Here is a 25901-nt window from a genome sequence, read left to right on the forward strand (position 1 = left end):
CAGAAATGCTGGTGCAAGCAAACTCTTAGGCTGAAGTAAACAGCCTGAGCACAATCATGTAGCATGCCTTGTTTTGTGCTGTGAAAAGACTGAAAGCCTTTTGAATGAAAATACATGGAGGTAAATGCTGATGATAGCAAGTGCTGTGTCTTGCCATAGTCTGTGCATCCCAGGAGAATGCACAAAAAGCACCAAACTAGTATAACCATCAAAGTGCTGTGCTTCTGACAGTCTGAACACTGCCATGGACTAGTTTACCTAATGCCTATCTGCAGAAAAGAAATTTGCATGTTTCTCCATGCAAATTCTGTACTTTATTCTTAGGGAGAACAAATCTTCCACAAGATTGAGTTGACTGGGTTTGCTAGTTTCTTAAAGTCATTGATGCAACTAAAGTAAAGGAGCTACAGGCTTTGTCCTTTGATATACAGACTTCTTGCATATCTTTTACAAAAGGAATGAGGTTACTCCTGAGCAATGAGAGATGTCACTTTGAGACAGAGCAGGAGCCAAGAGAGGAATGCCACTTTTTAGAATTTAGTGAGCACACTGAGGATCAGAAAGGAAAATGGTTGAGGCATGAACAAAAAAAGATCAACTTTTGAAGGTAAGCCAGATGAGCCTCTAGGGAGTACCTAACCTCTTGATCTTGTTATCACGCAGTGCAAGTCTAAGAATTGAAAGAAAATTCTTTCTGCAGGGAAGATCACTGCACAAACAGATCTGTCATAAAAAGAAAAATGAATTTCAAAGTGTACCCCACCCATTTTCCCAAATAACCATCCAAAGGAAAAATATGCCACTATAAATACATTACAGCATATGGCTGCAAGAAGAGAGCCCACTTTTAAAGATATTTTTAGAGGTGAACAAATTTGTTCAAAACCAGAATGCCACTGAGAGAATCCTCCTGACCTCAGTGAGACAGTGCCTGCGGGCAAAGGCAGGATTTGTCAGAAAATTTACAATGTAAGCAATATTCAGATTCTGTTCTGACAATTCTGACCTCTATTCTAGGTATCCATCTATAATTCAGAATGCACATGTTTCTTCTAATATGATATTCTGTCCTTGTGCCTACACATTTGTGCTGTTCTGTCTTAACATGCTTCCCTCACCAATGCCCTTTGGACTGCATGTCTGATTTCCTGTAAGCCTTACTTATCCCTCAGGAAAGTACATTCTTCTTTTTATCCCCTAATTCAGAGGTTAGAGAGCTGATCCCAGAAGAAGGAATGGCTGCTTCTGGCTGGGTTTTGTTTTGATTTTACTATTGCTCACGATAGCTGTAATTAAATTCAAAGTGTAAGGAGAGACAAAAGAAACATTTTTTGTTGTGAGCTGATGAAAGGAACGTTCACTAATACCCTGCCAGTGTTTGGAGGAGGAGGTATGTGAAACTTAGAGCGGCAAGTGGGGGAAACAATGAATGCCTTTGTAAGTGAAAAGCAGAAATACATGTCTAGGGAAAAACTACCTTAAAAAGATTTTTCATCTGTTGGAATAGAACAGAAGCAGAGCTAATCAATTTTACAATATTGGTTATTTGTTTCAGTGTTTGTACATTGTAAGTAAACAAAGTGTGCATTGTTATTTAATTGTTTGTTTTGGTGACAAATATGCGGACAGTAACAGCCAACCAGTGATCAAGCTTAATTTTTCCCTTCTATGAGGAATTTTGCTATCAAGCATTCGAGAAACATGGTAATGGGCATCTCCCATCTTCCAGCAGATTCCCAAAGACGTATAAACTCACTGTTTGTACCTCACATTTACTCCCCTTTTAAGTTTATTATCCAGCATCTTGATGGTACTTAAAAGTGCAGCCAGTCTGCCAGGCATCTAATAGGGATGAATTCCTATATGTAAATTTATATGTATATTCCTATATGTAAATGATCATAGGCATTGGAGGTTCTTATAAGTTTCATTTGTGTTACTTTGGTGACTGAGATAGCTGCAAATTGGCAGTGATGTGCAGAGCAGTGGAAAGCTGTTCTTTTCAGTCAGACATTAGACTATATAGAGCTCTGCCTCTAATACAGACATGAGTACATCCCTTTTCAGTGCCACTTTCTCTTGGATCAAAGTCCTGTCACTCAGGAAAAGTTCACTCCCAGAGTTGCAGTACATTGCCGTGAATGTACCTACATGTTTTCCTGTGTCAGACAGCTATCTGCATCCTCCGTGAGGGGAGCTTTATGTTAGGAACTGCTCTCTTTGTGAACCTCATACAGCTGCGGGACATGGTCAAAATTAATAAGTGATGCAATAGTGAACCTTCAGAGCTTTATCTTTTTTATTTATTTATCTTTTCAGTGTGAAGTAAACCTTATGCTGCACTTTCTAGTCATGAAAGTATGTGACAGTATGTCCAAAAGCTCTGTCACTTACCTGCTCAATGGAAGGACATAGGAAATCAAATTCCTTGTACATTCATTAATTTTTTCCTGTTTTTTCCATATCTCCAGAGAGAAGACCTGAATCTATAGGCACCCATTTCACACTTCAGCAATGCTAAATTTAAGCACTTTAGACTCCACAGTGTAGTTGAGATTCTTTTTTTGACACTGTAGAGCTTCTTAGACGTACTTACTATGGCTAATTGCAGCAGCTCAGGCTAAAGGAAGAGAGCACATTAATTTAGTCCACATATGACTGAATGCCATTATACTTATCTCATGGGAGGAAATAAAAATGCTTCCACATTCTCACTGGAGACTCTGAAGACTGAGCAGTGTGCAATCACATCTGGGAGGGTGTTGTGCAGTGTTGTGTCATGGTGGCTGGTGAACTCTGATCAAGTCCTTCTGCTCCTCTTGAGGATGTCAAGAGCCAGACAAGCTCTTTTACTGATTAACTTCAAGAACTGTGAGATTAGGTCTTTCAAACTGTGGGGGAATCCTTTGCCACTCTGATTTTATTTTGGATATTGCAGGTTTGTTGTGGAATTTGTCTTCCAATGACCAGCTGAAGCACCTGTTGGTTAAAGAAGCCCTACATATCCTGACAGAAGCTGTTCTCATCCCTTGCTCTGGCTGGCCAGATCGAGATTACCCCAAGTCAAGTGTTTTACCTGACCCTGATATCTTCTACAATGCCACAGGATGCCTGAGGTGAGCACTCAGTTCAAAAGTACCTAAAATAAAGTGATGTTAAAACAGGCCTGCACACATGCGTTTTCTTGCTTACTCTGAACTGAGATGGCACCAAGAGAAGAGTTTGCATACAGGTTGGTAAATAACTAAATTAGGAAAAAAGTCATTTTTGAATCAAAATTATCCACATCCAACTTTTTGCACAAATTCAGATCTATTAAGGCCAGGCTGCAGCCATGGGGTTGACGAATAGAATTGCATTTGTGCATCTACTACTGCAGTCAGCCTCATGAACACGGTAGTGATTAGAACAGAGAAGCATAGTACAAAAGACTACTAAGGTAGACCCACCCCTAAATGACAGAAGTATAAAAGTCATGTCTTTAAAACGGGATACACCTTTAAAAATAACAACCTATTAAAGTGTGGCCCTTTGTATCTCTTGTGAGTTCAAAGTCATTGCACTTTAAATAAAAGCAATTATTGTATCAGAAATATGTCTTTTGTTTACATGAAAGAACAAAGTTTGAAAAAAGTAAAGAGTAATGGTACAAGTGACAAGGCATGGACTAAGTTAAACTCTTTTTAGTAAAGTACGAGGAATTAAGTTCAAAATTTAGATGCTTGGGAAACTGCCTGGTTTTGCCTTGTACATAACTGTTTTGCTAACGTGTCCTGCAACAGAGTAGTTGTGTTGGTAAGGTATGAATTTGTACAGGGTAAATAGTCCTGTGTCTGACTCATGAGTGATTTCAGAGGACAAAAGAGTTGTTAGCGATAGAAAATACACATCAGTAAGGTTCTGTCTGCCCACCAACTACCAAATAACTTCAGGTTTAAATAATAATTAACTTTTATCTTTCTTTAATAACTCAAAAACAAATACAGAGAAACATTAACTACCCATAATAAAATCACTCTGGCTAGTGGTGTTGTCTGTGAAATGAAGTAGATCATATTTTTTTCATATGAATTTGCTCGAGCTGTTTTGTACATAAACTAGTCTGGTTGGATATGCCACTTTATACCTGCTCCTGCTTTGGACTCCAGAGCCGTCTCTTCTGAACAAACTAGCATATAGGGTCACAGAATTATTCTTAGTTTTTATGTGGTATTACTCTTTCTGAGGTTGTTGTAGCAATTTGACACCACTTGGTATATGACAAATAATGAGTAACAGTAGCTGGGTTATTTTAAATCAAAGAAAAGTAAATTCTGAATATACCTAACTCTGTAAAGAAAGTGAGTAGGGCTGTTCTAAAGCTGCAAATGGTTCAATAGCCTTAATGAAAGTCTCTCAAACTGACCTTTGCCCAAAGATACTGTGTCCATCTTCCAGTCCTTGTCATTTTTAAATGATCAAACACTGTGAATTGTAACTGAGAGGAGAATAAAACCTTGAAAATTCACAGGTAAAGTTGATCTGTAGGATTGTCAACATACTTTCTTGCAGCGAATGGATTTTAATGAGGCTTATATTTGCGCAGACCAGAAATCTAGGATTTTTGTATGGAATAATTTGCTTCTCTTTATTCCCAGAATACCACCAGAAGTATTCTTTACTTACATACTATTTCAAAATAATATATTTGCACAAAATCCATAAGAACAGCATATTAAAAAAACAAACAAAAAAACAACTGTGCACAGAGGGAATTATGATTATAATAAAGGTGCTTAAAGAGTAGATTAATGTGCCAGAGTATAAATCTGTAATTAGTCTTCCCTTTTGTAATGCTAACATTTGTTGTGCACGTTGATAAAGTTTATAGCCTGCAGCTTCTATTGCAGAGTAAAAATAGAACTTTGGAGTACGTACATCATGCATAGCATAGTGCTTAGGTAGAGAAGAATGCCAGAATTTCTTTTCAAAAAGTTGCCTGACAGTCAGCCACAGTCCAACTCTATCACTGTCATCTGACAGAGTGCCACATACTTACCAACTTGTAGATTATAGCTCTCTTTAATAGCATTTCAGGACAGAAAGGGAATCTACATCTAGCAGATAATATTGCAGAAGCTGGAATCGGAATGAGTGAACAACCAGAACACTCCTCATTCTACTAACCAGTAACTGCAAGACATACTGTGGAATCCCAAACTTCAGCAGCCTGGGTCTGTACATTCACTTACTGATAAGGAGCTGGACGGATTTGTTAATCCCATTCTCTAGATCTGCTTTTTGTCCTACAGCTTTGCTTCTGACAGTTTCACAGAAACTGTAGGTCACAAAACTTTAGAGATTCAAAATGAAGCTGCGTACAACACAACATTTAGCACTGACAGTTAGAATAAATGATGGTTTTATTCAGTCCTGAAATGTGATAAAAATCACTGTGCCCTGAGCAGGTGGAGTAAAGCAAATGGAAAGACTTCTCTGGATATCTGACAAAAGCCAATTAAGTAAAACTTTTCGTAGACAAGATAACTCTTGCTGTTTTTTTGCATAACAGTACTGTCTCCTGTTTCAATAGGAATGGATTGGCTAAGTGGAGATATTTAGCCTCCTCTTCCATATGCTTCCTCCAAGTCTGAAAGTGCAAGATGCCAAGAGCGTGCGGGATATATGGTTTTGAATATTATTATACAAATGTTTGGGATGACTTTTCCTGTGAATTAAAAGGAAGGCTTAGTAGAAGGCTTTCTATTATACTTTGAATACTGATAGTGATCTTGTTGTGTTTTTTCCTTGAAATACCTGTTCCAGAAGTTTTGCAGTGCAAGATATTTCCGTTATTCAGGGACAGAACGTGATCTGCTGAAGCTGATGGGAACATTATCCTGGGTGTTGTCCTAAAGGACTGAACTTTACAGGTTTACAGGTTGCACTTCTTCCTTCAAAGTTGGAGCTAATGATTACAATTGCTGAGTTTCATTGGAGTCCTCCTTTAAAACTGCTCTGTAACTGGACTTTTCTGTGGCCCTATGTACCCTAATTCTTCAAAACTTCTCAGACAGCCATTTTCAGAAAAGTCAGCTAACCATTGCTCATGGTTCCTCAGGAAGTAAAATAGATACAACACTTCATTTTTCATCACTGTTGTTCTGTGGTCTGTCCAAGCTCTATTTTACCTTTGACAGTGACTCATAGAGATTGGAAAGCTGTAGACTGAGGAAGTGCTATCACTGTACTTTAGACGAGGAGGCTGCATAACCATCTCATTTTATTTAATCAGAGATAACTAAGGCCAAAGCTCTTACTATTGGTTGAAACTGTAATGGCAGCTCAAGCTAGTAATGGAAGATTCTAACTGAAGTTATAAAACAAAGGGCTAACGATAACAAGCCTTTGAAGCAAAGCCTTTTGCACAGCATTGCCACTCCTTTAGGTTTATTTCCATCCATTCTTATCTTGTGTCTATTCATTAGTCTGTCTGCTCCCCCAGGTCCTGGAAGGAATTTTGTTATTTCCAGAAAGCAGCTTGCAGCCTGGTGCCTAGCATTACTGTGTAAATCTGTAGATTCCTTTCCTTCCTTGTTGCAATTTTAAATTGTGTAAGGCATGAAGGGAATACAATTTCCTGAAGTAATTCAGGAACATCATGAAGCAGTTCAGGAGATCGTTGTCACATAATTGAGTTAAATTCAAATTACCAGTTTGGCAGAATGAGTCCCAGGAGCAAAAGCCACCTTCTTATCAGTAGTGTGGATCACTCACAGCAATGCAAAAGCCTCTTCTGATGTCTGCCAGTGTGTGACTCAGTGCTGGCTTAAAGGGAAAATCCCTTTCATTTGGTTCAATTTGCAACGTAATTGAACGTGCTATCATTCTGTTTCTGTGAAAATCATGTTTGATTTTACTATGTTAAAATTCTTGATACTTACCTCACCTGGATCATAAAATATTTCCCAGTAGGGTACTAGCTGATCCTCCATAAAAGACACTGAAACATGGGAAGATGGCTGTGTCAGTCACAGATACGGTTACACCGTGCATGGTGTGAGATGAATGAGGCCTGCAGATAGTTACATGCATCCACTTTAGTATGCAGTATAGTTCGGGCATGTCACCAGGATTGGCATATTTAAGCATGCCAAAAGTCAGAGATGCTTAATGCCTAAATTATATCAAAACTTAAGTTGTCAGTCACTCAAAGGAGAGCATTCCTACAATCAGCAGCTCTCTCTCTCATGTTGCACGTTCCTAACTATTCAGTACTGATGCGAGGCAGAGGTGTTAGGAATTATGTAGCACAAGAGGTTTTCTACAACAGTATGTCTGATCTTGACTCCAATTCTTTTTTTCCACAGATGTATTTGTTTCAGTATACTCCGATGAAGCTCAGGGAAAACAAACTTGCATAGCAAACTTTAAGATTTCTAGGTAGCCCTGGGATCTCAGCATGAGATTGCCAAGAGCTGCAGTTCTGAGCCAGCCCAGCCCGGAATGGCAATTGCCCATTCACTCAAGTGGTGGATATTTCAAGGCCTCCAGGAGCTCCACAGGGAGAGAGTTAAACTCCTGAGCTCAGAGGAAGGTGCTACATTTGTCAGGAGCCTCAAATCTTGGGAAGGCAAGATTAAGTCAATTTTGAACTTTTCTAAGAAAAATATTGCCATTGTTTCAAAAAGATTTTTTTTTTAATATGAATTTACTCCTATATGATGCTACCCAATCCTGAAAATAAAATCTGACCCCATTCAAAGTGGTTGCAACTGTAATTGGACAATCTGGAAAGTAGGTGCTCTTCCCAGTTCACATTGTGGTAATAAAGGGAAAGAGGGAAGTGGAGCACAGCACGGCCATGCCGACACACATAGTGGTGTCTCTGTCTGGATAAACAGTTGAGTGCCAGAAACTCAAGGAAAGCAGTTCAGTGATTCATTTCCTTTGCAGAACAGGGCAGTGCCTCAACTTCATGTTCTGCTTCCTGAGCTATAAAGCTGTTTGCCAACCCATAGTCATGCTAGATGGCAAGTACGAGTGATGGTTTTTCCTTGCACAACCATTCAGAATGATGATAGTTGTCTAAAGTTCAGTGATTTTTGTGCTGTGACAAGATGAAGTGCCATATCAGCTGAAGGTCTTCAGTGGGGGAAATTCCACACTTATCTTTTAATGGTATTTTTAGTCTGTGCACCTCAGAAACTATTTGTGCTATGCACTAGAAGAGCTGTAGCACGTACATGTCTGTCAGCATAGCCATAAACTGTTGAAAGGACGACATGACTCAAATGTGACTTATGTAGGTAAAATTGAATTCCAAAGTGTTGCCATATTGAGGAATCTGAATATTAATTCTGTGATATATAATTCCACAAGAGCATGAATGAACTCATAAATAGGAACCTTATTAACAGTGTGACCTAAAGTAAAGCTGTAATTGCAGTGCGTTAATATTTAAACTAAATATGTGCTTCCCAGGAGGAGGGGATAAAACTGCATTGGCACTATGTAGAAAATATCACGTGTATTTTATTATCATAAGCCACGGGAAAGTTTAAAGCTGTGCCTTTCAGGCTCTGTCACTAATAACATTTTAAACTGTTGTGTTTTCCAGTGGGTAAATAAGAGGGTAAAGTAAACTCCCTGAAATTATTTAAAGAACATGACCTTCTTTGTGGTGGATACTAACACTGAGCTGGATTTAATGTTATTTCAAACAAAGCAGGAATGTGATACTGTAGTCAGCCTTTGGGCCAGTGGAGCAGCAGGAGGCCAGAATAATGAGGTCGAGATTTATAACTCCAGCATTCCATAATTCAGAGGCCATTCAGTTATAAAAATAATTATACCTCAAAATGAAGTGTTGTTACTTCCCTGATAATCAGTAGCTTATTTTGAGCCAAACTTCAAGCAGGAAGCGTGTCCTTAGCTTTTCAAGGGTTTTCAAATGGCTTTCATAATTCATTTTCAAGTTGCACTCAGGTTACCACAAAGCACAGAAATGTGAGCAGAAAGCAGAACATACAGTGTCTTCTTTTGAGTCTGGAGGAGGCAGACAGCATATGCAGCAGTGCCTGAGCCATTGTAGAATAGCAGAAAGCATCAGCAGAGAGCATCTGGCATTTCCCTCTCTTGGACTGAGCAGTTTCTAGTGGCTTCAGCTTTGTCTTCCTAGGTGCCAGCAGCCAGAAGAATGCTCTCAGAAGCAGCAGAGTGCAGTATGTTTCTCCTTTGTCCCTTCACATCTCCTCTGCTGAACACTGCAGGAGCAACAGGAGGCACATGGGTAGCAGAGGCACTGCACTGAGACTGTGTTTTTAGCTGGGTGGGGAAACTATTCACTGCTAGGAGAACCCAAGTATCTCCACATGTGCATGAGAAAACATTTGACAGAGAATTAGAAAGATTGGATAGAACTCTTCAGAAGACATGCTCTTTCCCATCCTTTCTACATGCTTTTTTCTGCAGGTAACAGAAAACAAGTATCAGTAGTAACAGGTCTACTGTCCTCATGAGAATGTGAGACACAATGGCAAAAGAGCAAACTGAGGAAGGGTGCTCAGCCACTATGTGGACCCTCAGAGAAATGAAGGAAAGCAGAAAAGAGAAGCGCCTTTCCTATGAAGAGGGGAATTCGTTCAGCCTGGGGAAACTTCTGGGGAGATCTCATTGAGATCTTCCAGTACGTTAAAGGGAGCTTATAAACAAGATGGGAGAATGACTTCATACGTGGACTGACAGTGATAGGACAAGGGGGAGTGGTTTTAAACTAAAAGAGGGGTTAGATGTTAGGAAGAAATTCCTTACTCAGAGGGTGATGAGGCCCTGCCACAGGCTGCCCCATCCGCGGAGGTGTTCAAGGCCAGTCTGAATGTGGCCTTGGGCAGCTGATCCCTTACAGCCCAAACCATTCTGTGACTCTAAGAGCTCCCCACTGGCAGTAGAAGATTCAGTATTCGCACACTGCTCAGCTGGCAGTGACTACAGTCACTGGACACCTTGCGATGCATTACTTGTCTGCTCGCCTTGAGCTCAATCTGCAGGCTCAGCTTTTCTTTCCCTTCCTTCTAGCAGCACATGGGGTGTCTGGCGATTTTGGTCCCGTGGCTGAAATCAATCATCTTCAAGTTGAGAAAGTTGGGTTTACTCTGCGGTTAGTTTACAAGCACAAAAATGAACGTAGGCAATAAAGAAACAGCTGTTTCCTGTTTTCCAGAAATGTTATAACTTGTGTGTAGATGTTGCTAAAACTCTTAGAACTTACGTCTGTTGGTGGGTGATCAAGATTGACTTGGTTTAGGTAAATGTTAAAAGAAGACTTTTTTTTGAAAGGAAGTTTTCACAAGTACTTTTCGTCTGGTAGTTTGACATAGCCAATGTCACAGATATTAAAAACACAGCTTAAAGTGGAATATCTGGGGGAAGAAAACGTTCAGTTTGTTTGTTTAGAGATTACATCGAGATGAAGACTGGAATGGAGGCATGCCTTATCCATCTAAACACAACAGCTTGTTTTAATTTGTTATTTATTATTGTCTGGGAATGCACTAAAATTGAAGTTTTATTTAACAGTCTCATATTATTGTACAGCCCTACAGAAAAGAAGCAGTCATCCTTAACTTTGCTATTTTAAGGTTTATCTGGAAAAGTTTGTCAGAGAGGCACTAGAAAATATCTTCAAGTAAACTTCTTCTTACCAGTGTATTTCTTCCTCACAGAAACATGAGCTCTGCTGGCCCAGAAGGAAGGAAAAAGATGAGAGAGTGTGACGGTCTGATTGATTCTCTTGTGTATTATATTCAAGGAGCTATTGCAGACCACGAGCCTAATGACAAGGTATTCTTCAAGACACTTTTCCTATGGGAAATCACTGAAAGCAAGTTTTTGTTTTAAAACCAGTGTTCAGAAAGAGTTGTGATGTAGCTGCCAAATTTATACTTATTTCCAATGCTTTTAGAACTGCTACCAAATGTGAATGTTCAAAAAGAAGCTTTTGAAAGTGTTTTTTATCCTGCTGTCTAAAATAACAACATACCTTGGCTTTAGGAAAACAGTCTTAAGGATCTCTCACCACAGAGAACTAGAAACTTTTAAAGGTTCAGATATTACTTTTTTTGCTTGTCTAAGGGAGCTAGCTAGCTAGAAGTTTTAAAGAATCAATATCTGAGTACTTTCCTAAATAGGAAATGCTATATGTCTCTTAAGAAATGCGGAACCTAAATCTGCCTGGCAAAGTAATTAGAAGTTTACGTCACTTAGAATAGAATTAATTTTCCTACATTTTTTTGTACATTAAGCATTCAGCCTATGCCAGTAACTGCAAGGACGTGGACAATTCCAAAAGACAGGTTTTCTCCTTCTCTTCCTGCCAGTGCTGACTGCAGATGAACATTGCTTAGACTAGATGTTTGTCTTTTAGCTGGGTGAAGTTAGGTGAGAAGACCAGCAGCCACTTACGAGGTTAACCGTAGCCTGTGAGGCACTTCTGATGTGCCTGCTATAACTTGTGCTGTGTAGTGGTAATTACTGTGTATTTGTAGCTCTTTCCTGGGATTAGTTACTTGATCTTCTCTATCTCCTTGCATTCAGAGCCAGTAGCTCCAGGGAGAATCCAGCACATAACACTTGTGTCAAGAGCTCCCTGCTGCATTTTGTCCTAAAACCATTCATCCTCTTTTTTACTTTCAAAAAGTGAAGAACTGGTAATGAAACTATTTGCCACTGAACTCATCATTCAGAAATTGTCAACCTGACCTCGGTCATGCTTAGTATCACAGAATCGTAGAATCGTAGAATCATAGAATCATAGAATGGCCTGTGTTGAAAAGGACCTCAAAGATCGCCTAGTTTCAACCACTAAGCCATGCACAGGGTCGCCAACCGCTAGACCAGACTGCCCCGAGCCACCTCCAGAAAGGCACATCTAATTTTTTTCTTTTTTTTTTTTAATGGCATCCTACCACACACAAAAAACATGTGCTGTATCCTTTGGAAAGATACAAAGCTTTCCTTTTGCTGACATTGACTAGGTGTATATGTGTTCATCACTGCTCTTAAGCTTCTGTGCATTCCTTGGCACTCTTCTGGTCTGTACCAAACAGCACGTGCCCAAACAAATCCCAGGTACATTCAGGAATTATAATGTCCCAGGATCATTTCCAACAGATACGCACCGTGCTCTGAATGCAAGCCTTGTGTGCCAGTTGGCCTGAGTGCTTAGGAACATCTCAGGACATGTTTAATTTCTCAGTGTAAAAGCAGTCTTGTGGCATGAAAACTGGCTCTTCTTTAAACCATTATAAACTCTGCAGTTAATTGTTTAAGATCCAAAAATGAAGTTCCTTGTCTATACATGTCCCTTCAACACATGCCATTGCTTCCAAATTCTCTATTCTTTTGTTATTTTAGGCCACAGAAAACTGTGTGTGCATTCTTCACAATCTTTCCTACCAACTAGAGGTAGAACTTCCTGAAAACTATGCCCAGAGCATCTATGTACAAAGAAGAAATATTTCTACCAATGATAGAACACCAGGCTGTTTTGGAACACGGAGCAGAAAAGTGAAAGAGGTAAAGCACATGCTTTATTACATCTCATTTTCTTCATCAGTTGTAGCAACTTCTGCAGAATATAAGGCTGTGATCTAATTAGATTGCTTCTCTGTTGGTGACGCATCTGGTAATGTGACACTCACCCTCAAAATGTAGAGTTATCAATAGCCTTTTCTGACATCCATTATCTTATTAGATGTCTGATGGAACAAATGACAAAACAATTCCGTTTCATTAGTTGAGAAACAGTGCCTCTCAGCTTCATTACCTGATGGACCTAACTGGTGTCTGCACCACGTTCAGCAATTGTGCAAGTGTCCTACCAATGACTGGATATTGTGGCAGTTTCACAAATGGAATTAGCACACGGTGATTTGCCTCCTCTGTGGCTTGCTGGCTTTCAGACTTCTTATTTTGATGCTGTGTGGTTCAGATCCAAATATTCTGGCAAATGGAATTGCTAAAGAGAAAAACAGGTACCAGGGATGGCGAAAGGGAAATAAAAGGATTTGTGCTTCTCCCCCATCCATGATTTTTCCTGGAGTCTATTCTTTCTCCTGTTCCATCCAGAGTGCAGCTTTAGCATACTATTTCTCCTTCAGCTCAGCCCCCAATGTCAATAGCTAAAGATGGAAAGCATCTTCCCCTTCACCTATCTCCCATTTTCAGATTGAATGTTCAGTACAGTTAAATACTAGAATTTTACAGGTTGCCTTTACTGTTCACAACTTGATACTTGCTGAGGAGCTTAAAACTGAAAAGAGTGTGAACATGGATCTTGTAGTCATCAGTAGCATAATTTCAATTCATGCAATAAAATCAGATCTGTTCTTAGACTATGAATGTTAGGGAAAATGTAATTATTGCAAATTAAACATACTTTAATCAGTCATCAAACAGATCCATATTCCTATGATAAGAAGACTGTAGTGCTGTGAATGTGAGTGCTCTTGGCTATGTGTTATCAAATACCAGGATCATCTCTCCTAGAGAATACATCCCTATTTCTCCACATCAGATTACTTCAGATTCATTCCCTGAATCATCAAAGATAAGAAATGTTCTCACACATGAGCCGATTGGTAAAAATTCTTGTTCCATCATGACCTTCCAGTTGCCATGTTTCAACTCATGTGATTGATAATAGATCTTGGGATACTATGTACAAGTACTTTTTAACCAATATCCTAACATATGACAGTAAAAATGAAAGTATTCTTTACTTTCAAATGCAGTCCTTGATCTAGCTAACAAAAATGGTAATGAAAACAAGGAAATAAATATTTATCTTAGAAAAAAGAACTTGAATCAGCTTTTAATTTATTTAATTTGATTATTAAAATATCAGTGATAATAAAACAATAAATGTCTGTCTTAAAATAATGTTCACATTCATTCTCATGAAAATTCTCTCTAGTGAGCCATGCAGAGTCATCTGTCACAGAGTTACAAAATTGCTTGTTTAGATTGTGATGCATTATGTCATTACTGATTGTAACAGCTGATCTGTTCACATGTTTAGAAGCAGCAGGACACCCCGCTACCCGAGGAAAAGAGCAATCCCAGAGGTGTGGAATCACTCTGGCATTCCACACTGATTAGAATATATCTCTCCTTGATAGCAAAGAGTACCAGAAACTATACCCAGGAAGCATCCCTGGGAGCTCTTCAGAACCTCACAGCTGGTACTGGACCAGTAAGTCAGCTTTTTTCTTTTCCTTAAATAGTTCTTGATGTAAATGCATAGAATTTAGGGCTGTGGTTGCAACGTGCTCACAGCATGGAGCTGATAACTACAGGCAAATCACTGGCTTCCAGACACAATCAATGAAATCAAAGAACATTGAGGAGAAAATCATAACCAGCACTGCAGATATTTCCTGCTTGGCAGATAGGAGGAGGATCACTTCTTTTTACTTTGTGTCCACATCTGGAATTTGCTAATTCGTTGCACAGTGAGGATAAGTTGATGCTAAAAGAGTGGGGAAAAAAAGTGGATTTGTGGAACAAAATCAGTCCCATGGAGAGAGGAATTCTCTGGCACTGTTACACATCCCTTTCATGGTTTAGAAATTGATGACCTATATTATGTTCTGAATGAGGAACTGCCCAAACAGCATGTGGGAAATAGTAGGCTTGAATTTCTTTTATATCACCTTCCTCTTCTGTTTCAACTCCTACCTAGCTCCAGATCTAAACTGCCTTAAATGCAAAGAGCCTACTGCTGTCGTGTCTGAGGCTGTATATTCACGGTAATGACACATTCTTGCCAAATGCCTTTATAACAGATGCCGTTTTCAGTGGCCCAGACTGTTGTTCGGAAGGCAAATGGCCTTCCAAGTATTCGAAATATGCTGCATGTAAGCCACCCAGCAGTAAAGAAGACAGCAGTCTCGCTGCTCAGGAACTTGTCTCGCAACACCTCCCTGCAAAATGACATAGGTGAGCAAAGACTAATGTTGTCTCCTGGGCTTTCTTTCTCGGCTTTCCTTACTTCAACCTTTCCTTCTTTAAAAAAAAAAAAATTTACAAAAAAACTGGTACGTGAATTTTAACAGTAATTTAGGTTGATTGATTTATTATATGGGATTGAAAATAAAGGTTTTGTCTAAAAATGACTCTAACCTCAAGGTTTTTCAACACTGCGTATTCCTCATCAGATACTTCCAGTGATGTTACATTCAAAGTAGTAAAATATGCATAGATTTGAACAAAGGTTTTCTTCCACTTAAAATAGGGTAAAGGTAAGAAAATGCAGAGTTCTGTGCTGCCACAGCTATGTAATAGAACATCTCGAGTCATTCTAGTAAAGATCTTCTTGTAGACATTCTTCTTTCTTCTTGTAGACATAAAACTTTGCAAGCTACTGCTTCCACAGTTTCTCTGCATAACTTTTTTGAGAAGTTAGAAGATTCTACAGAGAAAACAACCAATTATTTCTGGAGGGTATTATTTATAAAATGTTATAATTATTTTCACATCAGAAGCCATTTCTGTTCCAAGTATTTTCATTTCTACTTAATTTATATTTGAATATTCTTCCTACTGATAGGGTAAAGTGAATTCACATCATTCATTGTCCTCTTCTGTATTCCTGCTGAAGAGAGAAGAGGAAACGACAGGCATAGAGCTGATTTATGGAATGAATTAGCATCCAGAGTTCTGCAGAACAGTCTTCTGGTCACTGATTAATCCTTAGAGAGCGTTCCTTATTAATGAAAATATATCAATATGTTGTTAGACTGATTTCAAGAGGATAATGCATGGGATGCTAAAAATTACAAGTGTTGAATCCTCCAGAAACATAGGAATTAGCCTGAGAGGAAGAGGTCAGGTTTTTCTTAGGGAAAAACAATCTGTGAAAGAACGTGGAAAAGGCAGAATAGCGTGAAGCTCTGGAGAAAGGTGCTTAAACTTCACTGTTGTTTATTGCTTTACCCACAGTAATGAAAATGGGGGGAATTTCAGATGAACCTTTCCTCAGTGAAAAGGAGTTCTTTTTGACTGACGTGTGGATTCAAGTCAAACTCTCCAATCATTTTGGCCAAAGGAAAGGAAGGACATAATTTTCCTAGATAAAAGCGATTCTTTTCAGCAAGCAAAATTAATGTTTGATTTCAAATTGAGATAAGTTTCATATAAAACATATCTGGAAATAAAATGATTTTCAGATTTCCTGAAAACCTCCTTACTTGATTTACCAACAGAAAAAAAAAATGGACTATCATGTTGGACATAATTGCTTTGTCTGATATTTATCATAGCAGGTGGCTTACTCAGTTTTAAAGAAGTCTTTATCTTAAATGTATGTAATTTAATCTCACTGTAAACTAACTTTGTCACAACCTAGTGGAAAGAACAGAAGTCAGAGTGAGGAAAACATTCTCAGTACAAGAGGCATGCTGAGCGTAGAGGGCCAGTATGGCCTCACGCTGAATAATTCCTTCCCCAAATGCTTGCAGCTAATTCCCAGTGCTGCTTCTTACATCAGAAGCAGCTGCCTGCAGCCTGTTGCTGACTGCTGTAGTCTTTTCCATCAACTCTGAACATGGACCACTCCATATGGCATAGTCTTCCACATTGTCCCAGTCCTCACAATATGCATACAACATACACAATATGTATGGCTGGTAGAGTCATATACAGTGTGGTCAAAATAATGAAGTGTTCTTTGAGTAGGAGGAGACTTCCAAGTATGACATTCTTCTTAAATATAAATAACTTAGGTTCAATGTGTGCATCCTCCTATAGCCTATAATTGTCAAATGCAACATTAAAATCAACGCCTTTCTCAGTTTGTGGTGTACTACTAAATCCATGTTTACCTACAGACACACACATTTCCTCAGGAGGTGGTAGCCTCCTGCTTTCACACACCTAAGGACTTCATTGCAGTACACTAAGTATTAATGTATTGTGCATAAGAAGCAAAACATACACTGTACAATTTCATGTGGATGCAGTTACCTAACTGGGGGGATATAATGCAGCTATGAAATCATTACTCTTTTCGGGGAGCACACAGCACTGTGATAGATAGTAATGGGAGGACTAATGTCTCATAGGAGTCCTAGGTAAGTAGTAATGTAGTAATGTTACTAACAGACAGTAAGTAACGGAGTTTTCTGTCTTCCAACTTCTAGCTAGAGAAGTTTTGCCAGATTTGGTCTCGATACTTCCTGACTACGTCCCAGGGTCTGATATTGCTTGTGAAACCACAGCTTCAGTCTGCTACACCTTATACAACTTGACACAGAGCAGTTCTCACAATGCACGGCTTCTCCTAAATTCTGGTGGCCTGCCAAAGATCATTGCCATCAGCATGAACGACAGGTAAGATGGTTGAGAAGCCTTCCCCTCTCCTCCCTCCTTTCCTTCAGGAAAAAAAATGAAAAAAAAGAAAGAAAATGCAACCTTTTCCACTTGGGAGGAAAATACTGCATCTTAAGGTACAGGATAGATTGAAAGTGATGGCAGTATGAACAGAATTACATATATTAGAAAACAAAGAAAAATATCTTGTAACATCTGTTCCATCCACAAAGGAATGTGCTGTGTTCCAGTTCCTTAAATATGATCTCCCAAGATGAAGGCACGTTACCTATATTCTCATATATATAGTGCCAGGCTATCAGATTGTATCTGTCCCCAAAACAGTTTGTGTATTTCCTGTCCTTTGTAACACAGCTCAGACAACTTTTAAACTTCAGCACGGGAGTACATTTTGTAGGAAAGATAGAGCTGTATGTAAAAATTATGTATAGAGTTTCATTATAGGTATAAGTCCTGAATTTTCTTTAATAATTCTTTAATATTTAATCACATGCAACCAACATTTAATCAAAATAGAATAATGATTTATGAATAGGAGTAATTATTCTGTTTGCCTTCTTCTCTTTTTACATAAAGAAAGAAGAAATTCATCTCAGTAAAGGAGGCCTAATTTTGTCTAACTGAGACATTTTAACTGCTGGGAAGATCATTCAGAATTATTCTGAGGTGCAATTTCTCAACTGAATTTGAATACTATGACATGTGCTGCAAGTTTAAGTCTATAGAGTACTTAATTTCTCTCTAATTTTGATGAATAAATGAAGTGGAAATGTATGTTTCATTTTCTGTAGTAATCAGGACAGCGTGAGATTGCTAGAATACCTAAAGAGCAAGAAAGCATCATTTGGAAGGACAGAGACAGAAAAATCTATGAGGTTATAATATCTTAAGTCTCTACATACACTGTGTTTAAGAAGTGGGAATTTAACCGTATTTTATCATTCTTTTTACAAAATTTCAGTAACATGTTCAGCAAAGCTAGTAAGGCTGCTTCAGTCCTCCTCTACTTCTTGTGGTCACATACTGATCTCCACAATGCTTACAAAAAGGTAAGACCTGTCTTATAGCAAAGACATTTAATTTGTCATTTCAGTTGTAGATCCCTCTCATTTGTTCCCTGGGGCCCTTAGCACTTCTACAGTGTTTCCTGATAAGATTTCAAGGGGTGACTGAATTTGGCACTTCTCTTACTTGTGTGTAGCAGGGCCAGCAGGTCAGGGGAGATATTTCTCCCTTTCTACTCTGCTTTGAAGGGATCCCACCTGCAATACTGCATTCAGTTCTGGGGCCCTCAGCTTACAAGGGACGTGGACCCATTGAATCAGGCCCAGAGATGAACAAGGATGATGAGAGTCTTGGAGAACCTCTCCTATGAATATGTGCTGAGAGAGTAGGGGTTGTTCAGCTTGAGAAGAGATCGCATTGCAGCCTTCTAGTACCTAAAGAGAGCCTACGGGGAATCTGGAAGAGACATTGTTGGGAAGAGTAGTAATTGTACAAGGGATAACACTTTTAAATTAAAAGAGGATATATTTAGATTAGATATTAGGGAGAAGTTCTTCACTCAGAGGGTGGCGAGGCACCAGAATTGCCAGAGAACACGCTCATCCCTGGAGGTGTTCAAGGCCAGGTTGGATGGGGCCCTAGGCAACCTGATCTAACAGTAGGTATCCCTTGCCTATGGCAGGGGTTGGGAGTTGGATGATCTTTAAGATCTCTTCCAACCCAAACCATTCTATGATTCTGTGATAATGCTGCACAAGCAATGAATGCTCTTCAATTTGCTTACCAGTGTTTGTATTCTCTCCCTTTCTGGTTTTGTATGCACTAGCAAATTTCATGAAGAATAGTGTTGCTTCCTGCTAGAGCAGTCAGATAGTGAGAAATGATGCTTAGTAGATACGTACCCACCACTGACCAAACCAGTCTGACACAGAGGGCATAAGTTGCCAGAAAAAGCAAAGGAAGGGCAGAACAGCTTCTTATTTTAAACCCAGTCTTATTCTCCTTGTTCTCTGTGCCGTCTGTAAGCCCACGTGTCAGTTACATTCAAGCAGAAAGGTACAGCCAGGGGAAGGTGTGGCAAACATATCTGTCATAGTCAAAATCAAACAAAAAATGACCAGCGTGAGTCAGCCAAAACCAACAAAACAGCTTGTTTCTTTCCTTTTGAGGCTCTGTAGCTCCTTTTTCCAGGCACAGCTGGGTTGACTTCAACTTGTCTCCAGCCTGTATTTCAAACTGTTTTCATTCCTTATTTACCTGCAGCACAGGGTATCTGTCACCTAGAATTCCCAATAACCTAAAACTATGCTATTTTCAGGCTCTTGCTTTTAGCATATGTATGTTAGCCAGTTTGCTTCTTAACAGAGGAACAATGAAACTGAAGTCTCCTGGATTCAAAAAAAAAGAATAAGAAAAAAAGCACAACAGTAAGAACTGTAGATTTTTTGTTTGAAATTTGATCAAGAAAATTACTTAGCTTATTATCTCTTTACAGTCTTTCATCATACTCAGCAGTATGTTGCCTTACAAACAAGAAGACTGTATTCAAGAATAAGGGTGCTTGAATCATGCAGTAATTCATGATGGCAGGAATTTTCTGAAGCCTTTGTTATTTTGGATGTAGATAAAAGACATATTTGTCCAATCTTATTTTTAAAAAATGCTGATTACTTGCTGTTTCCCTGTAAATCAGTACCCAAAGAGATACCAAGTGTAGCACTGAAAGCTGCAAGCCACCTAATGTCTAGATGTTTTTGAAAAGTCAATCTAATAAGCAACAGAAATTACTTGATCAAGTGAGATTGATACAATTATGAGGCATTATGGCATTGTCCTATACTCTTCATTTGTATAGGGTTAATCTCAACTGACATTAGTCATCTAAGAGTTATGAGTCTGTAGAGCTGGAGCCAGAGGAATGGGCAGCAGAAAGAGTTAAGAAACTCCTGGCAGTGATTCATAGTATCATAGGGCTATTCCAGATTGGAGGAGACTTAAAAAGATCACTGAGTATAACTCCTGCCTCCACAAGGACCACCCAAAATCCAAACCCTGTGTCTGATAGTGTTGTCCAAATGCTTCCTGAATTCTGGCAGCCTGTTCCATGCCCACTGACCTCTGGTGCAGAACCTTTTCCTAATCCCCAACCTGACCTTCATCTGACACAGCTCCATGCCATTCCCTCAGCTCCTGCCACTGTCACCAGAAAGAAGAGATCAGTGTTTGCCCCTCCACTCCTCTCACAAGGAATGTGTAGAATACCCCCTCGCTCATCTTAGACTGAACTGAGTTACTCTTGGGAGATATCTCTTCAGTCTCTGTTGACTGCAGAAGACTCTACCTAGACCCTTGCTATGACTCAAGACCTATCTTTTAGGCAGGTGAACCCTTGCAGTGTCGACACTGAAGATAATGAATTATTCTTTCTTTTATTCCAAAGGCTGATTTTAAGAAGACAGATTTTGTCAATACCCGGACCACAAAAGCCTATAACTCACTTAGAGATTGAATCAGATCGTAACATCACAGAAGACATATACTGATTAGTGTAACTGTTCTCATGTGGCTGGTATTCCTGTGAATCGAGAAGTATCTTGGAAAAAAGAGGCTGATTTGTAGACTTGAATGACTTGTGATAGCTGTCCTGTGTTTGTAATTTTCACCACATTGTTGTCACCATAGATCAGTATATGAATAACCAAAAATGGATTCCTCGGGACATTTGAGGTGACATTTCATCTAGGTTTACCACTACTCGGAGTTTCAGAAGACTGCCTTTAGTCTAGCAGACATTTATACACAGAGGTTTAAAATGCTGATTGGCAGCAAATACTTTTCAGAATGTTTTATACAGGTTGTTTTCAACAGAGGGTAAGCATCAATTGCACTGCTCAGGACATAGTAATTTTTCACCCTTTTGTTTTTTTCACATATGCTAAACAAGAATCTCCAGACCCTGTGAGTATGCACAAGAAGCTGTTTCACTACCTGCATTATAAAAGCACTAAGGGAGTTAAAATGAGTATTTTTATATTACTTGTATTCATGTGCTCACTGGTTCTTAAGCCTCTTTCTTTCGAGATCTCATTAGCAACAGCAATAAAATTGATTTTACATAGATCTGGTTATGCCTGGCTCTCATCATGCTCCTTTATCTGGCTGTTGGAATTGATAACTGTGTCCAAAAAGGGTTTTATCTAGATACGGTATGTCAGACACTCTGGGCTGATCCGTCACTTTTTGCTAATTGCTGGTGATTCAGTGATTATTTCAAGAAAATCACATTTTCAAAACAATCCTGTTGATTAAATGTTGTAAAAGGAGTGGAGTCTTGTCTTTATTTTTGAAGAGAAAAATACATGAAATTAGGAACACTGCTGCTTAAGGAATGCATCTGATCCTGCTTCATACTCTCCCTGTTAAAATCATCATCCTCCCTACAGCAAATACCTGCAGTGTGATAACAGAAGGATTATGTCTGCACATGTGGGAATAGGTAACAGGAGACAAATTCCTAAGCACATGAAGACTGTTCCTATGATATGATCCTAGGAGATGAAAAGGAAGCATTAAAACTCTTTGCTATACAATATTCATCTCAACAAACCAGCATTTAGATTGTCCAGATAAACCAATTGGAAATAAATACATAAATACATACAGCCGTGTGGTTTGGATTCCGAGTTGACATGATCTGCCATTATTCTACAAACCAGAGGAGCTAAGCTATGTTGATGGCACCCACAACTGGCATATGCATTCGCAAGCCCTCCTGCAAGAATGGAACCTGTGTGGTGTCCCCCACCACAAACTGCTGGCTCAGGAGCTTTTGCAGCTGTTCTAACCCAGAAAGGGATGTGCAATCCTTTAAGACCTCACAGAGGAGAGGTCCGCTCATTTCAACACTTCTGCTCAAAGGTTTAATCCCTACCAGAAACGTAGAACCAGCAGACTGTGACGTTGCATTGTGTCCAAATATATTTCTGGATATTGGAGCTAAATTATGCTTGGAGATGCACACAGTTCTTGCAGAGTTGCCAGGAAGTCACACACATGCATTCAGAACAAAACAGCCTGGAAGTTAAACAACCAACCCTGTTTTTCCAGCAGAGGTCATTTTCACAGGTCTGTTGGTCCTTCACGTTTGCTTTGAGTAACTCAAATCAAATGTGTTCCTGTAGGAGGTTTTAAAAATACTATTGTCTTTTAAGAGATCATTTCCAAAATACTCCAAAAGTCCAAAAACAACACAGGGGAAGGGAACTTACAGCACATCATGTGGGGGACAATGTTTTTATAAGTTTTTTAAATATGACAGAAAATGGGCAATTAAAGTCTAACTTTTTCTTTCAACTTGTTAACCCAAGTGATGCTGCATGTACCATGAATGAATAAACACCTGGAAGACTGGATAAATCTACTTTCACTGCCCCAAAAGTAGTGGTAGTGAAAACTGATACACAAAGAGCAAACATGAAGACAGAGTGGCACTGAAATGAAGAACTGCAGTCTGAAAATCAGGGAGGAGACTTTTAGAAATAATCAAGAACTGGTTTTATTCTGTGAAAGTCACAATAATAAAACAATGCTGTGCATTTGTAGAAGTTCTGCTTAGACTAATTTTTAGTGGGAGGTAATTAAGAACGAGGGTAATTACAAACTTCCGGGACTGTTTCTGTTGATAGTGTCTCTTTAAAATCACAGCAGCATTCAGAAGTCACAAAGAGGAATGTGAGGCCTGGCAGCAGCTGAAAGCTGTAAACAGGGATGAGGAACAGTGACTCACCTTATGACAACTGATCTCCTGCTTGTAGACAATCAAAAACATTTCAGCAGGATGCCAGAGAAGGCAATGAATGTAAGAGAAATAATAAAGTGTACACTAACAGAAATATCTGTTGTTGGTCTTCATTGTTACTAGTGAAACAAATTGCTGGAATGCAGCATCCTCTTACCTTTTTTCTGATGTCATAATTTCTAAATATTAGGGCCTTCTCCCTCACTTGCCAAGTAGAACTGGTCTATGTAAAATACTGTAGTACACTGTGCATGAACATAGCATTATATTACTTGCTGGTTTTTATGTTTTTTCTTTTGTGCAGGAACATGCCACATATTAGGAAAGCTAACTCTCCCTTCTGGGCCATGCAGATAAGATAAACTGGCACCATTATGAGCCATGATAAAAGAATCCCAGGCTCTTATTAAAGCTGAGGAATTGTAACTCAGGCTTCCAGTTTGCTTGTTTGGGCTTAAGCTGGCCTTAAATTTTCCTTTCTTTAGCATTCAGGACCAAAACACCTGACATTATCACTCCATAGCTCTCTTTGGAAGGGTTCTTGAGATAAGTAAATGAGCAGACACCATGTGAATCACACAAAAGCTATGGAAGTTTCAACTCCAGCAGCTGTCCTTCCATTCTTTTTTACTGTTACTGCTGCTAATTAAGATCTCTGTTGACATCCTTGACTCAACCCCAGATGCAGTTCATGGGCAAGATATCAACCTTAAGGCCTGCTACAAGCAAAACATCTGGAAGTCATGCCAGAAATCAGACTGCAGAAAAGGCAAGTTTGTACTCAGCATCACAGTGCATCAAGGACAAGTACTCGAAGAATCAGACATTCATATGTAATCATGAGCATACAGTTTAGATCTATTTGTAGACCAGAGGTGTGCCATTCTCTGCAATCATACTTCAGATGTTTTAGCAGATTTTCTTATGATAAGCAAATAAATCCATTTTATCTTAATTCACAAATTCTGAGCTAAATATATTTTATCATTCACAAGCAGAGGTATCATCAGCTCAGGATCAGAAGTCAGAGTTTGATTAATTCCTTTCTTCAGCTGCATGTCTGAGTGATGGCAACTGTAAACAATTCACATTTAGGAACTTAACATTTGCTAAAAAAAAAACTATCCACCCTAAACTTACATTCCTCTATTTGCATTCTATTATTTTTACTAATTTCCCTCTCTTCCAGACCAGTTTAAATATCCACATACATGAAAAAGATATGCTTTAAACATCCTTATCATCCGTAGTAAACAGCTGATACTGCAAATCCCCACAAGGTCTCAGGGCCTTCTGAACAAGCATATGCTTCTGCTCACAGTGCAGGCAGCACTGTGACTGTGCAAGGGAATGGGGACATCAGAACCAGCTGTCAAATACAGTGCTGTTCATTAGGTTGTGCTGACCATAAATTCTTCTGAAATTGCATGAGGTTCTCTCTTACGCCTCTATTTTTTGATCTGCAAGCTGTACTCAGATGTAGGACTGTGGGTGGAACTGCCCACAACAAAACCTTGAAAGGTGTTGTCCTCAGTAGGCTCCAGGCTGCCCTTGCTTCCTGGGGCTCAGAAGGAAACCACTATGACCTCAAATGTAGCCAGACATCTGGGAGTGTCTACAACTTAAATATGATTTCAGGCCTCCCTCCATCTTTTGTGAGATTTAAGTGCATTGTGTGTGACCCTCAGAAATCCATTACTGTTTGTTTTGCCTGTGAAGCGCATAGCTCAGAGAGGAGGAACCAAGAGTTCCTACTCCACCACTGGCAGCCCCAAAGGGAGTGCTTTACTCCTAGAGGTTTTCAGGGTGCTGCAAAGAAAAGATCACCTCAGCAAGAGGCATGAGGTGGGAGAAAGTGAGCCTGGCAGCACCCTGAGCAGCCATCTGGTTCAGCTTCCTTTTGAGATGCAGATGACCAGGATCCAGCCAGTGAGACCAATGAACAGGTTCCCAGCATGAGTCAAGACACCCAAGAGTCTGGTGCTGTAGGTATAAATCAAGGCCGGAGGGCATCCTAGAATTGCTGGTGAACCCTCAAACAAGAACTAAGTAAACAACTGGAGTATTTGATGGAGGAGAGGGATAGTGGCAGCACTGCAGTGAGCTGAGAGCTGGCTACCTTCACATTAAAGCTGTAACTAGCATTTCCTATGTGACACTGCAAGCGAAAGGGTCATTAATGGATACTCCAAATATTGGAGAGAGCTTTGAATGAAAACATGGTGCTCCTCTTGCTTTGCTCAGAAACAAGATCACAGTCATCGACAGAAGAAACCAAAAGACTGCCTAGATGGTACCTTCAGCCCACGTGTTCACTACAAATACAAATAGCAGAGCTTGAGCCCCTGGCTGTTGACCAAAAAAAAAAAAAAAGAAAGAAAAGAAGGCTTTTTTCAGGGTAAGCGTAGCTGCTGGTTAAGACAGCAATATCTTTCAGAAAGTTCTGAAGCCCATGAAGGTCATAATATAATGGCCTCAGGCAAAATATCTGTGTTTGGCTTGGAGTAATAACAAAATAAGTCAGTACTGTTGTAAAACAAGTACTGAACTCTTCCTGGAAGAGTGCTTCAATATATATGAGCAGATTTTAGTTTATCTCAAAACACTGGATACTAGGCTTGACCCAATTAAAAATGCAGCAACAGCTTAAACTCCATATGGCTTTTGAAGGCTAGAGAATCCTGAATATGGCACATAGGGTGAATGAGCTGTAGCTGAGATTAAAACA

The 25901-nt window shown here is 39.4% G+C and overlaps 1 protein-coding gene across 1 annotated transcript in view; it reads left to right on the forward strand.

The window, feature by feature from the left end:
- PKP2 (plakophilin 2) overlaps positions 1 to 21698 on the forward strand; it is a 42143-nt gene extending 20445 nt beyond the window's left edge. Inside the window, 8 exon segments of the mRNA XM_042889529.1 lie at positions 2939 to 3116; positions 10704 to 10821; positions 12394 to 12555; positions 14060 to 14233; positions 14826 to 14979; positions 17181 to 17370; positions 18332 to 18419; positions 20816 to 21698. Coding sequence (XP_042745463.1) covers positions 2939 to 3116; positions 10704 to 10821; positions 12394 to 12555; positions 14060 to 14233; positions 14826 to 14979; positions 17181 to 17370; positions 18332 to 18419; positions 20816 to 20884 — 1133 coding nt within the window. The 3' untranslated portion in view covers positions 20885 to 21698.
- Positions 21699 to 25901: the final 4203 nt, after the last annotated feature.

Source organism: Lagopus leucura, unplaced genomic scaffold, assembly GCF_019238085.1.
Source record: "Lagopus leucura isolate 7727_CA_CO unplaced genomic scaffold, USGS_WTPT01 Super-Scaffold_100159, whole genome shotgun sequence".
Lineage (NCBI taxonomy): Eukaryota > Metazoa > Chordata > Aves > Galliformes > Phasianidae > Lagopus > Lagopus leucura.